Raw genomic sequence first — 16283 nt, 5'->3', positions numbered from 1 at the left:
TAGATTTAAGACTATTCATCTGCATTTCCTGTCAGCTGAAGTTGCAGCCTAGTCCAAACTTAAAAGCCACAGCAAACTCAGTTCAGTTGTCTTATGCTCATGCAGTGTAACACATGGGTTACTGCCCTCACAGAATCACTCACTGCTCTCCACAGTGTGTACGTTCCCATGTCTGCCCAGATACTATGTATGCATGCATATAGTTCCTCGTGATTGTGCTCAAAGGCACAAGTTGAACTCAATACTTAGCATGGTTCAAATATTTCTGTTTGTCTTTATCAAAGACATCATGACTGTACAAGACAAGACTTACCAACGCTTAAGCGTGCTGCTTGCCTGTAGAAGTGTGTGAGCCATGTAAGTAATTGTCTATACACAGTGACACTTTTTGTGAGATAAGCCTGCCTATATGAGGGGCAATAAAGTTTAGCTGTCACAGAGAACATTTGTAGTAGGAAACAAGTAGGGGACCATGTCCAGACAGGTATTAAGGCAGCTGGTCCCCTAAACTTATCATCTGATAAGTTGATTACTTATTAACAGAAAAAAACATTGTGTGAGAATTTCCCCTTCCTCCACAGGTTCAGACATCTTGATGAAGCTTTGCAAAATCAGAGACTTATCCTGGAAAATGTCATAACTAAAGTGGAAGAGAAAAAAAATGGGATTCAGGTTTCAGCTAAACAGATTGAAGACAGGTAATGCTATGCATTTGTTTTTCATGAAAGTGGGTGATCAGTAAAAATATTATTTTCACTAAATGAAGATTAACAGAAGTAAATGCAGATGCTATATTTTCTTTTTTTTCCTTGGAGTGTAGGAAATAATAGGAAGACTAAAAATATCAAATTCATGTTTAAGTGGTACTGACACTGTACTGACATGGCATTGTAATATGTGATTCCATAGTCCTTATATGGCAAGTGACAGCTGACTTCAGAGTTACGATTTCTTTGCACAATCTGTTTCTGAACTAGAATTTGAAAATACTAGAAATAAAGATTATTTTTAAAATACCATATTTCTTCAAGAAACCTCAAAACAAGCTGCAATTCCAGTCAAGACTAGTATAAAAATGAAAATATTTCATTATATGAACTGGATTTTGGCTACTGATTATGTATCTGTCAGCTGTTGGATCTCTTCTGCATGAATAAAACAATTTCAAACACCCTGAAAGAGTACAAATCTGTTTATACTACTTATACTCTAGTATAAAGTGATATTTTTTTTTATATGGCTTCTGTGTGTGTTTGTTGACAAAGAACTTTAGACTGTTCTTGGCATGATGTTTGAGAGAGTCAATCAGCATTAGCATGTCACATCCAGAGGATAGGAATCAACAGCTCAATGTCCAGATGGAGTCCAGGGACACGTGGTATCCCCCAGGCGTCCATATTGGGACCAATACTGTTTAATGTCTTCATCAACAACATAGACAGTGGGATCGAGTGCACCCTTAGCAAGTCTGCAGATGACTCCAAGCTGAGTGGTGCAGTTGACATGCCTGAGGGATGGGATGCCATTCAGAGGGACGGGATGCCATTCAGAGGAACCTGGAGAAACTCAAGAAGTGGGCCCATGTGAACCTCATGAAGTTCAACAAGGCCAAGTACAAGGTCCTGCACCTGGGTCAGGGCAACCCCCCTGTATCAAGACAGGCTGGGGGATGAAAGGATTGAGAGCTGCCCTGCAGAGAAGGTCTTGGGGGTGCTGGTGGATGAAAAGCTGGATTTGAGCTGGCAATGGACTCTCACAGCCCAGAAAGCCTACTGTATCCTGGGCTGCATCAAAAGAAGCGTGGCTAGCAGGTTGAGAGAGGTAATTCTGCCGTTCTGCTTCACTCTGGTGAGACCCCACCTGCAGTACTGCATCCAGCTCTGGAGCCCTCAGCAAAAGAAAGACGTGGACCTGTGGGAGTGGGTCCAGAGAGGGGCCATAAAAATGATCAGAGGGCTGGAACACCTATGAGGACCAGCTGAGAGAGTTGGGGTTGTTCAGCCTGGAGAAGAGAAGGCTCTGGGGAGACCTTATTGCGACCTTCCAGTACTTAAAGGTGGCTTCTAAGAAAGATGGGGACAGACTTTTCAGTAGGGCCTGTAGTGATAGGACAGGGGCTAATGGTTTTAAACTGAAAGAGGGTAGATTCAGACTAGATATAAGGAAGAAATGTTTTATGATGAAGGTGGTGAAACACTGGAACAGGTTGCCCAGAGAGGCTGTAGGTGCCTCATCCCTGGACACATTCCAGGTCAGGTTGGATGGGGCTCTGAGCAACCTGATCTAGTTGAATATGTCCCTGCTCATTACAGGGGGGTTGGACTAGTTCACCTTTAAAAGTCCCTTCCAACCCAAACCATGCTATGATTCTATGGCTGAAGAGAAGTGTGGGAGAACTTATGGGAAATGGTACAACTTCCATTGTACTTCTCTGTCAATAGTTAGATTGGTTCTTGTAACAAATAACTACTAAACTCTGAATAAATGACATACCAGTTGGCTCATCCAAGGATGTGTATCTCTTACCCATAGGTTGCTTGAAGTAAAACATTTATACAAAAAGGTAGAAAATCAAATAAAAATGGCCAAGATGGTTTTGATGAATGAAATCAATAAACGAACAAACATCCTTCTTGAACAACTTGAAGTAAGTAAGGCTAGTTTCTTTGATACCTTGGGAAATTAAACTAAATTAAATTTAATCCCAGTGCCAATGGAAAGAATATAGACTGTGAGAGATATTGTCCCTTTGCTTCTGTTTTCAAATATCTCTTTTTTTTTTTTCCTGCAGTATTTTATGTGGAATCAATGGTTGACAAAGATTCAGGATGATGTGGCAAAATGTTTGCTTATCATGAGTTAACTACATTTTCTAATACAGTTACAGAGAATATGTGTGCACCTTTTGAGTACTTTCAAAACAAACCAGCTTCTGGTTTTAATATTTAATTTGTAGAAGACCATGAGCAGCATATTTAATATCCTATTTTGAAAATGATCCTCTTGTCTACTTTCTATAAAAGAATCTGCACTTGTGACTCTTCAGTTTTTCGATGTCCAGTTGAAGTATATCTTCTATATATACTATAGGATAGTATATACGATCTATATAATTTATTTTCAAATGTGCTGAGCAGAAAACCTGCTATCAGATCTTATTAGAATTTCCCCTTCTCAGTTATTCTTGGGTAATTTTAGCAGGTATTGGAAAGACAAGGCACTTGGCACTTGCTGGCTACATTTGAACTTACATATTTGACTCAAATATGGCTACTCAGCTAAGTAGCTTTACAAAAAAGAGAAATATGTTCTCATTTTGGTACTATTAAACATTAAGTAAATTCAGTGTTCATGTGTTTTGACAACATTTCAGTGTTTGTCTGAGTTATCTGTAACCATAACTGAACTGTGCATATGCTTGAAGTATGCGCACAGTGCTCTGTTGAAGTGCATGTAGGGGGCATAAAATGAAATCAGGAGGTGCAACGTTCAAATCAAACAAGGGCAGATAGTTCTTCACATAAATGGTAAATAAGTGTGGAACTCCTCGCTACAAGATATTGTGCGTGAATTCAAAAGTAGTTAGACAAATTCATAGAAAAATACACTGAGGGTGATAATGTAGCCTCTGTCTTTGTGGTCCCTAAATCACGAATTGCTGGAGACTGGAAGACCATTCTGAGGAAATGCTGCATGCTTCCCCTCTTTCTATATTCTTTGTTGGGTCTCTTCTCTTGCATATTGTAAGAGACAAGAAAGTGGTCCAGGTGCAAATTTGATTCAACTTATACAGCTTTCTTGGGTTACATTATTCTGTTAAACCAAAGCCAGAATGAGATAGGTCGTTCGCTCCTGGAGAAGTCATTGTTCTTCCTGAATTCAGATATATCTGTTGACTAGGATTTGCTTTCGTTTTATGATTGGTGGTTTAAAGAGATTCTAAATAACAGTGTCACTGCAAATAATGCATAATGTAGTGCCAATGGTTGTATGCATTATGTATGTCTGAAGAATGACATCTTCTACTGATTACTATTAACAGAAAATCACCAGTGAAAGGAAGCAGAAATTGGAGCAACAACTGCAAGGTGTTGTGGTTTTAAGCAGACAGGTAGAACATGTGCAGAACTTCATCAGCTGGGCAGTGTGCAGTAAAAACAGTATCCCATTTCTCTTCAGTAAAGAACTGGTAAGAGCAATACTTCTTTTGTCAGTAAATTGAAATTGTGCAGTAAGCGTGAGAACTTTTTTAAGGATTTAATGTTTCTCAGATAAAACATTTTTCATGATCTTATAATTGTGAATAAAATCATCATCCTTTGATCTATTACCAGATTGTATTTCAGATCCAGCGCTTGTTAGAGACAAACTGTAACACAGACATAGGCCCTCCTCTGAAGATCAGATTTACTTGGGATCCCTCCTACTGGACTAAACAACTGTCCAATTTGGGTAAGAAAAATATATTGTTGTTTATTAGGCAAGTGCCCAAAGCTAGACAAGACAGATATAGACAATACAGTACTTTCCCTAAAGTGCTATCCTTTTTTGTTTGGACTACCAGTTTTGTACCTCTTGTCATGTACTGAAGAAAAGCTAGTGTGGCTGAATTTTCCTGTTTTTCCCTCCGGTTATATCAATTCACCTATTAAGACATCATTATATATAAGTATTACCTTATAAACATTACCTAGAAATACACTCTATAAATATCATGTCTGATGGTCTTACAAAATCATTATGTTACTAGTTTAGTGGAAACACTGTGCAGGACTAAACAAATAACTTTTAACTGAAATTACTTAAAATGTAGTGTTACTGGCTATCAAATAACCTTGACTTTGTCCAATGTATTTGAAACTCAGTTCTGTTCCAGCAAGCAATAGCTCTGTAACTACACCACTGTGACTGTGGCAGTCCTGTAAGGAGTACCTTGGGTGAAATGGAGTATCTGCAGTGGCCTTGTGCTATTATTTCCTTTGCCTTACCCAGGGGCAGATGGGCTCAGTCATGCCTGGGCTTCTCAGATCCTTCAGTATCTTAGTGGCCAAGGGACCTGAGCAGTGCTTGAGACACTTAAAATTAACAGGCACAAAGATGGCTTTAAGACATTGGCTGTGTAATAATTACAGTGTTATTTATATAATGAATGTGCACACTATGCTTACTGTGACTTTGTTTCCCACCAGCTATAAATTTCACAACTGCAGTGAGTTTTTACAGTAAATTCAGTTTGGTGGGCCGATCAATGGTCTAAAATATTGGTTCTCTTCCCATTTTAAGATATTTAAAATTAGATGGTGTAAAACACTAGCAAAAGTATTACAGGCAATAATCTTCTCTTGACTAAAAGCATGGACAAGATCAGTTCATAGGTCACTTCTGTTTCTAGCTTTTATGATTCTCACCTACATAACATCAATCTCTTTTATTTTTGTCACTTTCACCCTGGAAGCAGTCTTTTGTACCTGTGCTTATGGATGAGAAGCTATGCTCATACTTTAGTAAAAAATGGAAGTATAAATCATATCCATCAGTTAAAATAAAATAAGTTGAGATCAATTTTTCAAAGCATTTGCTGGTAATTCAACCATGAGTTCCCTTGACATCAGTGGGAGTTTGGTGTGATTTTACATCACTGAAAAATCTTGAAAAATTTGTCTTGAAGGTATGTTGAAGGACTGTTTGGATAGGACATTTGAATATCTTTTATATTTGAAACGAGGACATGGAAATGGCCATCACTCACAGTTTTTACTGTGTAAATTTGTCAAGATCATAGGAGGGAGTAAATTTGCTGTTTTTTTCAGGTGGTTTCACTATGGAAGGTGGACAGGTTTCTCACTCAGATGTGCTACTCTGCGGAAATGTGCAAGGATTACAGACCGCCTCGTGTCATGGGCACTGGTCACCAGCATCACAGCTGGAGCCTGTGAATAACCAGCCACATCAGTTTCCACCTGCAGTTCAGTGTCCTACGCCTGTGTGCTGCTCACGCTGCCTCAGCACACCTCAAGCCAACAAAGCTCAGCCTTCTTACCAAGACATAAACCGCCATCAAAATTTTCGACAACCTCCTGAACTGCATCAGCAGCACTTTTCTCTGCAGTACGCCATGCAGCAACATGACAAAGAGCAAAGGGGTGCCCCCCAGCCTATGAAGCTATCACAGTCTGGGCTAGAACAGCAGTCACGGTCAGAGCCAGAGTATGAGTCTGGGAGGATGGGAAAGCACTTACCATCCCAGCAGCTGCAGCAGACTGCACCCCTGGGCTATGCTGTTGTATCACATGAGGCTCAGCAAGTTCGCACGAGCCATCCACAGCCATTCCGCACACAGGCTTCTTTGCAGACATCAACTGTGCAAGGGCAACTTGGTCATCTCCAGAAGATAAAATCTAACCACTTGCAGCAGCCACCACAGCAGCAGCAGCTGCCACCAGCATCGCCACCATTAGGTCAGAATGAGAACACTCACAAACAAGTCATCCAGCAGAGCTTGGACATAATGCACCACCAGTTTGAACTGGAGGAGATGAAAAAGGATCTGGAGCTTCTTCTGCAGGCCCAAGGACAGTCCAGCTTGCAGCTGAACCAAGCTAAGACACCTCAGCATGTTCAACAGACCATAGTTGGTCAAATCAACTACATAGTGAGGCAGCCAGCCCCAGTTCAGCAACAAATCCAAGATGAAGCACAAGTAAGTTCTCTAAAAGTTCTTTCCTACTGCGTTTAGTCAATGTAAGCTCAGAAATGGGAGACACCTTTGAGATTCATGTATTGGTTGAACTTTCTGTTGTTGTCTATGTTTGTATTCAGCAGAGGCTTCATGCCTCATGCAGATTGGGCTAAAATCTTCTGTAAAGTGCTGCATAAACAACCTGGATTGCAAAGATCTGAATCTCTAAATAGACGAGGTGAGTAGCAGGTGAGAAAATAAAAGCATCATTGTTCCTCCTTTGTGAATAGGTAACTGGAGGACTGCAGTAGTTTCACTCTCCATTTCAACTCCTTTTTACTGGAAAATTTAAGCCCTGGGTCCTTGGAAAAGATTTCCTTTTGATCCTGAATGATTAGTGAAAAAAGAATGAAGAACACCTTTTTTTGGGTCTCAGAGTTATTTCCCATTCTACTAGTAACTGCTCTTGCTACGGCATCATGTCCTTTAAGACTTTCATCAGTATTCATACATGCTGTTCTGTTACAGTTTTGTCAGCAGCACTAATTTCTCCCCCTTTTTCTCTGTTGGTAAGAATCCTGCTTTTGAAAAAGGGGCAGTGCTTGGTGGTAAGCATCCAAACTAAAGGCAGATAAGGTGCAGAATAAAGTGGCTTTGAAACCCATTCAAAACAGTGGGGATTGCAGCGGAGAAGTGGCTGGGACTTCCCATTGTGTAAATTCTGTGGAGTTCCCACCTTGAATAGCTCTCAAAATGGCTTACTTGTAGGGGCAGATTGCAGGCTTTTGGAATAGCTGTGCATTTCAGCAGCTTTATTGATTTTTATTTTTTTAAAAAAAATCATTAATGTTTGAGAGAAATCTTTCTCTATTCATTTATCTCTCTACTTAGGGTTACTTTGAACAACTTTGTTGTTTTAGTCTTTCCAGTGTTGTCATATTGTGTATGCTGTGAGTTGATGTGAATTTGTTACCATTTTTCTTTCTGAGATTTTGAAAACACACATCCTTAATTGTGATTTGTAGGTCTGTGAGAGTTCCACTGAACCTGATGCCCAGAAACCTGTAATTCCTCTTGACAAAAGTGATAGTCCCTCCCTGGCACAGTCACTAGATGAAGAAGCCAGTGTGAGCGGTCACTCTGCTGAGAGCACATTGCAACAATCAGCTTTCCACCCAGTAAGGAAGGTATAAAGCACTTTTTTTAAAGAAGTATTTTAAAGGAAAAACGTGATTTGATAATATTGAATATAATATAGCATTGGAATCTGCAATCAGGTTGAAAAAATTAAAATACAGTAAAAGTTGGCAAAATGGCTGTCAATCTTGGAAGACAGTCATAGCCAACCTAGTGTGCATCTCCCAGTAAGATGCCTACACACTGTGGTGTACCCAGGATCAGCAACTGCTCTATAAGCTTGTAGCATTTAGATTTGGCTGGAATGATTGTTAAGCACGAACTGGTGAATGAATAGAAGACCTATTTCTTCACTGAGTAAATTCTGTCCAGTCCCTATCTCTAGGGATTTAACTGTCAAGACTTGCTAATTACCATACTAGCAGCAGTTAATTTGAAAAAATAAAGTCAGAGATTCTCCTGAAATCAGGCCTGAGAATCATCCTTCAAAATAGTTGCCCTGGAAATAACAACACTAATTATTACTGAAGATGTGGTGTCTGAAAAGGGTATAATTCTGTTATACTCCTCCTTGCTCATGTATAAGCAGAACAATCATAGATTTCTGTATCTCTAGAATATTTCAGCACATAATAGATTCATGCTTTGATCCTTGCACCTACTGGGAGGCCCTAACTATTGAAGAAGCAGCATAAACAAAACCAGGAAGGCTCATCTATATCAATAGATCCTTGCTGGCTCTGGATATCACCTGTGCATTTGAGGCAGATAAGCTGCCTTTTACATCTCTGTACAGTTTGTTTAAAACACTGCAATCAACACTTCATATTCTGGTTGCTCAAATCTGGTACTTTTGTGCATGACTCATGTTCTGTACTATGTAGAACTGTTTCATGGATATTTTTTCTTGGAATTTGTGTGCGGAATATTGTGGAAAAACTTGTCTTTCCTTACTAGCCCCAAAAGGAAGTTATTTTATCCTTCTTTATTTAGTATGTAGCTTTGTTGACCCAACATATTTATGATGCAACACCCATTCAGAAAGTTGTTGGAGATCCTTTTGGGGATTGTAGAGACACAGAAGGGTAATGATTACTGAGGATCTGGAAGCAGCATGCAAATCAGTTTGGAAGCCACAAAGAAATCTGAAATTGCTAACTTAATCCTGTAGATGTTATGAAATTTCTGGATCAGGCTGATGGTATCACAACATTCTGAGATGATGCTCTTTGGCTCTGAACTTTCACATATGGAAGCAGATCTCCCTCAACCTCTGATGAAAGAGCACAGGACTGAGGAAAGCTGTGCAAATTTTCTAGGATAGGGCTACCTTTACTTTAGGATATGACTGTAAAAATTGAAGATATGTATTTAAGCCCTGAGCAAGACCATGAACCTAAGCACATACTTTTCTTGTAATGCAGACACACCCTCAAAGTTATTTGTGAAAATGAATGATGATGCTAACCAACTAGCTTTCAGAGGCTTTTTCTACATGCATGTTGAAGAAGCTGTCCTTTTACTTCTGGACCTGTAAAGGAAGGTTACTCCCAACAGCTTAAACAAGAAAAGTCAGAAAGAGGGTAGAAAATGGAAGCAGGTGTGCAAGAGAGAGCCTAGTGTAGTCTGATGGGAAAAAGAGGAGAAAAAAGGAAGAAGGGCTGATTCATTGCTGTACAAGTTGAGAAGGCAGCAAGAGGAGGATACTCCTAGAAAAAAAAAAAAAGGAAATTTTTCTAATGGTGCTGAGAAGTGTATGCTCTTGTGCAGAAAGCACAGGTGTCTGTTTTTTTACTAGTTTCCTGGTACCTCTGCAAGAAATGAGGACATTCAACAGCTACAGTATCCCCCATCTTTGATTGTATTTATCTCTTGTAATGAGCTGTTTGGGATGAAGCCATAATGTACTGACAGCTCTGGCAGTGGCTAATTAGAAATAATGAAGGGAAGCAGGACAATAAGGAAACCCTTGAAAAAGATTCTTCATGAATGCTGTTTAAAGATGTCTGCTTTTGCTGACAATTAGATTAAATCTACATTTAAATAGGAGATTGGTTCCTATTTAAGGACAAAGGGATGTGTCTATTGATTCTCATCTCTGTTTCACCTGATTAAATATTTTCACGGTCATGTCCAGACAAAAATTTCTGTAGAGGTATTTGTCTATTTATTTTCATATGGCCTGTATTCAGAACATTTAATCTCTCTCAAGTTCTTGGAGGACATGGAAAAAGTGAACGTGGTGAAGTCTAAAATACTGCACTGGGAAAATACGGTGGAGAAAATGGCTAGAGAAATCTTTTGCTACCTGGAGAAGAGATGTATTCTGCCTTTTGGAGAATAATCGGTATTGGACTTCTTGACCTTGTGTTGCAGTTCTGTTGAACTCTGACAGGGTTCGTTATGCACAGCATTCCTGGTGGAGTAGGTAATTCTCTGGCTACTGAGATTCTCTCATTAACAAGAAAGCAGTGTGAACCATGATGTAGAAAAACTCAGAATTAACTGTTTAGTGGTATGTTTGCCAAGATCTGTCAAAAAATAAAAGCTTCTATTAGCCCAGTGGTTTCCTTTATTTTGGAGGGGAGCAAGACTTGATTGCTCATGTAATTAAACATCTGTGCATTAATTTTGAAACATGTTTACTGTATGCATTTGATACTATTGGCTGATAACTAGATGAATTGTCTGCATATGGGATCATATTTATGTATGAAGCAATATAGAGCAGATGCTATTAATAGTTTGGGATCAAAACATTACTCATAAATGGGGAAACCACAAGTACGTTATTCAGATCATCCCAGACAAGTGCTGGTGCAGCCGTTACACCACGGTGTGAGGCACACATATGCCATGTGAGTGCCTTTGAGTTCAAAGAACGCCTGTTCAAGTTACTCTGATGAGTACTGTTTTCTGTCCCTCACATTTAAAGCTGTTTATTGATAAGGAGAAGGAGAGAAGCAAGGATGAAACATTTTGTGCACTTGTAAAATGTCCTTGTGTGTTAGATTTCACCATCTATCAGGACAAAAAATAAATCTAGCTTCAATAAGCAGACAGAATTTTGGCATTCCAGTCATATAAAGTAAGGTTTTCTAGCTGGTGTTGATCAGAAACATTGGCATCAAGGCTATTGCTGTCTTAAAGTTCAGAGTAATTCCTGTCTGTGCCTACCTGTTCTCTATGTATGTGTATAGTATAGTCTCTAAACATGTAACTTCAGTTATGTGTGGGCTTATTTTCATTCATTTCACTGTTTTTGGAACATTAATGGTGATATTTTTTCAGCCTTTCTGTCTTCCTGTGTATTCCTCTAACTATTCTTTCTCTGTGAATTGAATTTTTTTGTGCAGAATAAATGTTTCTATACTTAGACCATTGATTGTTTGACATAAGTCAAGTACTGCATTTAGCATAACTTTGGGCTTGATTAGCACCTTTTAAGAATGCAACACTAGAAATGAAAGTTTCTTGTCTATGTACAAAATGGATACAATTTTCTCTTCATGCTCCCCTGTCAGTATACTTCACTCGTGTAGCTGGGACCTCTGTTTTGGATCATGGAGTTATTCTGTCTCCATGCCTGTCAGATACCCAACCTCTCCAGTAAGAATGCCAGCAAGACAGAGGACAAATCTCAGAATAACTTTTGTGCTACCTGCACTTTTGTTGTGGGGAATCGTGCCAAGCTCTGGTAAACAGATTTTATACAAGCTATTGAATTGCTAAGTTACAGTGTGAAGGAATGAGTACTCAGATTGACAATTTTGTGGAAAGGGTTACCAACCTTCTGCAATGATACAGTCCTCCTTTTGCTTTTACATAGTATGATATTGAGTTATTAATTTGTGCACAGGACTGGAGAGGTCATCTATTCTGGAGCAGAGGCGAAAATAATAAGATATTTTTGGCCTAATTGTGTTTTCAAGTGTAATAAAGGGCATAAAATTCCTGTTTTGCTTACATGTACCTAATTGTCATTTGTGGCTGTGATGAGCAAGAGGTCTAAAGGCTGTACCTAGCATTTGAAGAAATGTCATAATTACTGTACTATAGCACAAATTTGTAGTTTGAGCCTCAGGTACTGCTGCAACAGACATTGGCATTGTTGCAGGGCCAGCTGGACAACTCTCCTCCTCAGATCCGTAAGTGTACCCCTTTCTCTAGTTAGAGGCAGGGCCTTTCTTCTGCGAGGGAAGATTCCTTGCCTTGTCCAGCTGTTGGCTTGGGTCTTGGGCAGCAGACTACTCTGTACCATTCCCACTCATCCGAAAAACCTAACTGGCTTGGGCATTTGTGGTTCTGCCTTCTGGGACACTGATCGGTTGTGAGTAGATTGGACAGTCTTTGTCAAACCCATGTTTGGTTATGTTCCTTAGAAAACTTTGAGGGTTTCTTCCTTTGAGCTATTATTTCACCTTCTGCTTAAAATAAATCTCTGAATACGTCATGCACTTGATTAGTAAATTATTACTGAACAGCTGTATCTGTTCATGTTTAGCTGTAGCCAATAGCAGATGCTTAGGAAAGGGTATAATAAGCAGACAAATATAAACTGATCCTTTTATGATACACTATCCCAGCTTCTGAAAAACAGCATGTTAGGGACTTTCCCATATGAAGGTTGTACCCAGAGAATTGTGTTTTGCAGCTCTTCATGGTCCCCTCCTCTGTGAATTTGTCTAATTCATTTTTGGAGTCCATTTTAATACTATTGGTCTCCTCAGCATTCAGCAGCAGCTGAGTTTTGCATAGCATGAGAAGTTTCTCTGTTTCCTTAGTTTAAGTCTATTGCCTGATAATTCAGTAGGTTGCCTTCTAGTTCTTGTGTTAGGAAACCCAGTGAATAATCGCTCTATATTCACCACCTTCATAATATCCATATTTTATAGGTCTATATTGAATTTCCTCTCAATCATTTGTTTTTAAAGCTGAAAAGTGATTGCTGGTCTCTCTAGTGTAATTTTTTTTCATGGAAGCCATTCTATACTTTGGCCCTTTATATCTTTGGCCATTTTTCCTATATTTTGTGAGTTTGGTAAATCCTTTTTGAGACAGGATGGCCAGAAATAGTAATCAAGGTGTAAGACATGGAAATTTTGTACAGTGTTATAGTGCTGATTTTTGTATTGTTCTTTCTGATTTGCAGTAAGTCCCAACTTCTAAGTTCAAGAGCTCTGTCTGTCTCAAGCACCATAAAGTAGCTGAAATGGGGAAATTCTAGAAAATATTCCATGCCATCCAAGGAGCACTCTTGAGAGCACTCTGAGAGAGGCTTCTGTTTTATTCCAATTATATGCAATGGTGGCATTTCATGCAAGACTAGCATAGTGACAGTTCATGGTGGAACCTCTCAACCTCTCCTGGGACTTGATGCATGTGAACTTCTAGGCTCTGACATGCCAGTGCTGCTGTTACTACAGGATTATCAGAGAGGGGTTGATCTCAGTCTGCTGTAGGTGGCATTCTTGGGTATTTTGCCCCAACACATTTGTCCTAAACTTTATTATTTTCAACTCTTCCATCTCGGTGGCAAGTGCTTAACTAATGATTTATTTTGTTTTTTGTTTCTGTTTTTTTTTTTTTCTTTAAAAGCATGTCAAATTTGTGGGAGAGGGGTTGTGGGGCAAAGTACAGGTTTTATTTTTATTAGTATTGCACTGAGCATATTGTGACTACTTAGTGACTGAAAGTAATAATAATTTAATACCCTACCCTAGGACTTAAAATCTGAACTTGGGACCAGGGTGAGTTTGTTGTTGCTGGTTTTTTTCTAATTATTATTAATTTTAGGGGGATTAGAGGTGAAGAAAGCAATGATAACAGCCTGGACTTTAGGGTCCTGCAAATTCCTAAAGTATCAGACTATTTTTTGACTTTAAAGAATTGAGCTGCTTACAGCACAAATGCGTTCATGCTTAATGCAATTAGATACATTTCCCAGAATGTTAATTTAACAAAACCTTTTCCTTTGACCTGGAAAAAAAGATAAATAAAACATGATGCTGCTTGCTCCATACAATCTCTTCCTCCTTCCGCTTTAAGCGAGCTTCAGTTTATTCAGACAAAATGTTAAGGAAGATTTGGATTCTTTTTCTCATAAAAATGGAAAGGAAATCCTTTAGATTCTATTCTAAAATTGGGAAATATGAATAGAAAGCATGTGCAGACTGTGCTATCAGTGCTGCTGTGTGCGGTGAGTTAAACAACTGGATTGGAGTAGTACATTTGTTTAACCTCCTAGCATAATGAGCTGCCAGGGGGATTGCTCCACTTAATAGCAGCCGTTCATTACTCTGCAACCATTTGCAGTGTGTTATTTCTCTTATAGCAAAGAGAATTGGCGGTTCCTAGTTTTAGCTTTCTTTATCTGTGACACTTAATGTCAACAGCCTTGAGACTTGCCAAAACAATCCTAACAAATCCTAATTCCAGTGTTTCAAGGTAAGTATTTGCTTCTCAGAATTCTTCTGTATTAGTGCTGCATGTTTACACTGCACCTTTTTAAATGCAACAGTGATCAAAGAAATATTTGAACTGAACAATATGTTTATTTTTTGTTCTCTGAAGGCACTTTGCATGTTCTTTCTTCTTACCTTTCACTACCATAGCTATGAAATTTGTGGTAGAAGGCATTTTGGGGTGGTGATGCTGCTGCCATTATATTATAAGGACCATCAGACCAAAATTAATTACGAGACAATGAGAATTCCACTTATAATGACACAGATGTAGTTCGATGTGCCAGGCTGTACATTAAAATGTCAAAAGTTTCAAAATTAACCTACAGCTGAAGTCACCCTCTACCCAAGAGCATAATTAATGCTTGTTGTTGTTCAAAGAGTGCAATGTAAAAGTAATAGAGCTTTTATAAAACAGAGATCAATTCTTTAAAGGCGTCCCATTTGCAAAAACTAGCTGAACTGTCAAGGGAAAAGAGAAATTTTTGCTAATGGCAAAAGAAATGATTATTTTAGGGAGTGAATTAATAGGCTATTAATGAGCCTTGTTCCCAGTGCATTGTTCACTTCACACTTGACAGCAGTTCCATGGATCAGAATGGAATGTGTCTGTTCTTAACTGTGAGTTTTAATATTTTGCACTGAAAGATCATAATGTTGCTTCATCATTAAAATAACCACAAAATTAACTTTTGCCCCAAGGGAAAGACAGATGGCAGTTTGATGGCCTCATTATTCTTTTTTCTTTTTAACAAGAGTAAGGTTTTATATTGGCTTATATAATCTAAAAAGATCTCTGAAGAAACTGATGCTAGCTAGAAGAGTAAAAAAGATACAGGCATACAATGCAATTGAATTTCACCTTTCTAAAAATTTTAGTTATGACAGTCTTATGCATGTGTCTATTTCTTTTTTTCTGCAGTAGGAGTTGTCCCAGTGACTACCCCCAGTAAGTAAACTTGTCTCACCGAAGCCAGGAGTAATCCTACCATTGTCTTAGGTAGGGCTAACATTTTGCCTGCAGTGTATACAGTTACACACAGTCGGGTCTTCACAGGGTCAGATCTCAATACGTAATAGATGATGGCACGTTCTTGTAACATAAGTAAAGGAAGATGTGTGTAGTGATTAGAAGTGAATAGCCACAACGTCTCCAGTTAACTTGCTATGCAGCTTTGGGTGGTGTGGCGACCACATGTGTGCCTCAGCATGCCCATTTCCAATGGAGCACAGCATTACGTAGTTCCTATTGACTCAGACAGGAATTTGTGGATGCTTTGTACTTTTGAGAATCTGGCTAAATAAATATCTAACTACCTCAGAGGGACTTAATTAATGCCCACAGTGGACTTTGAAATAAGGGGAAAAGGCAAAGCTGATTACAGTCCATCTGTTCAGTCCAAGCACAAATTCTGCTTATTTGTTATATTTTCTGTAAGTGATATGAGAACAATTCACATGCTCATTTTGTCATCTGAAAAAGGCTTGTGAAAAAGACAGCGATGGAATGAAAAAGGAAATGTGTACTCGATAGGCCACATTTGTCACTGCGTAGGCAGGAACCCATCAGAAGCAAATTATGACAGCAAATGAACATTTTTGATCTTTGTGGACTTCTTTAGGATGTGTGACCATGAAAGCTGGATTCCTTTCTGACCTACATATATTCTTTGGTTTGAAACCTAAGCATTCTTAGGAATGCTCTATCAGACAGAGTATATGGAAGATTGTGCCTCCAACAATGCATTTCCTCATTTGCTGTGTTCTAGTTTTCAGCTCAAATGTAAGGTAGAAAGAATGTGTTTGACTAGTTCCAAACTAGTTCCAGGTTCCAAGAAGCTATTATAGCTCAGACAGCTTAGATTCAGGGACATTCATTCTCCTCAAAAGGAGAAAAATGACCAATACCCTGGCTGTAGAGACCCAGTACATTCTGGGGTGCCTTCTACATGGAAGGACTGTTTAAAACAGGCTTACTAGAGCACTGTGTGGTAGAATGGCAC

At 39.0% G+C, this 16283-nt stretch overlaps 1 protein-coding gene across 1 annotated transcript in view; it reads left to right on the top strand.

Moving 5' to 3' along the window:
* Positions 1 to 16283, top strand: part of TRIM66 (tripartite motif containing 66) — a 51452-nt gene that overhangs the window by 21915 nt on the left and 13254 nt on the right. The window contains exons 5-10 of the mRNA XM_049821330.1: positions 582 to 698; positions 2533 to 2647; positions 4043 to 4189; positions 4335 to 4452; positions 5811 to 6700; positions 7705 to 7866. Coding sequence (XP_049677287.1) covers positions 582 to 698; positions 2533 to 2647; positions 4043 to 4189; positions 4335 to 4452; positions 5811 to 6700; positions 7705 to 7866 — 1549 coding nt within the window. The remainder of the gene's footprint in view (positions 1 to 581; positions 699 to 2532; positions 2648 to 4042; positions 4190 to 4334; positions 4453 to 5810; positions 6701 to 7704; positions 7867 to 16283) is intronic.

This window comes from Accipiter gentilis, chromosome 17 (genome assembly GCF_929443795.1).
Source record: "Accipiter gentilis chromosome 17, bAccGen1.1, whole genome shotgun sequence".
Lineage (NCBI taxonomy): Eukaryota > Metazoa > Chordata > Aves > Accipitriformes > Accipitridae > Astur > Astur gentilis.
The sequence above is the reverse complement of the archived record's forward strand: the minus strand, read 5'-3'. Positions and strand labels throughout refer to the sequence as shown.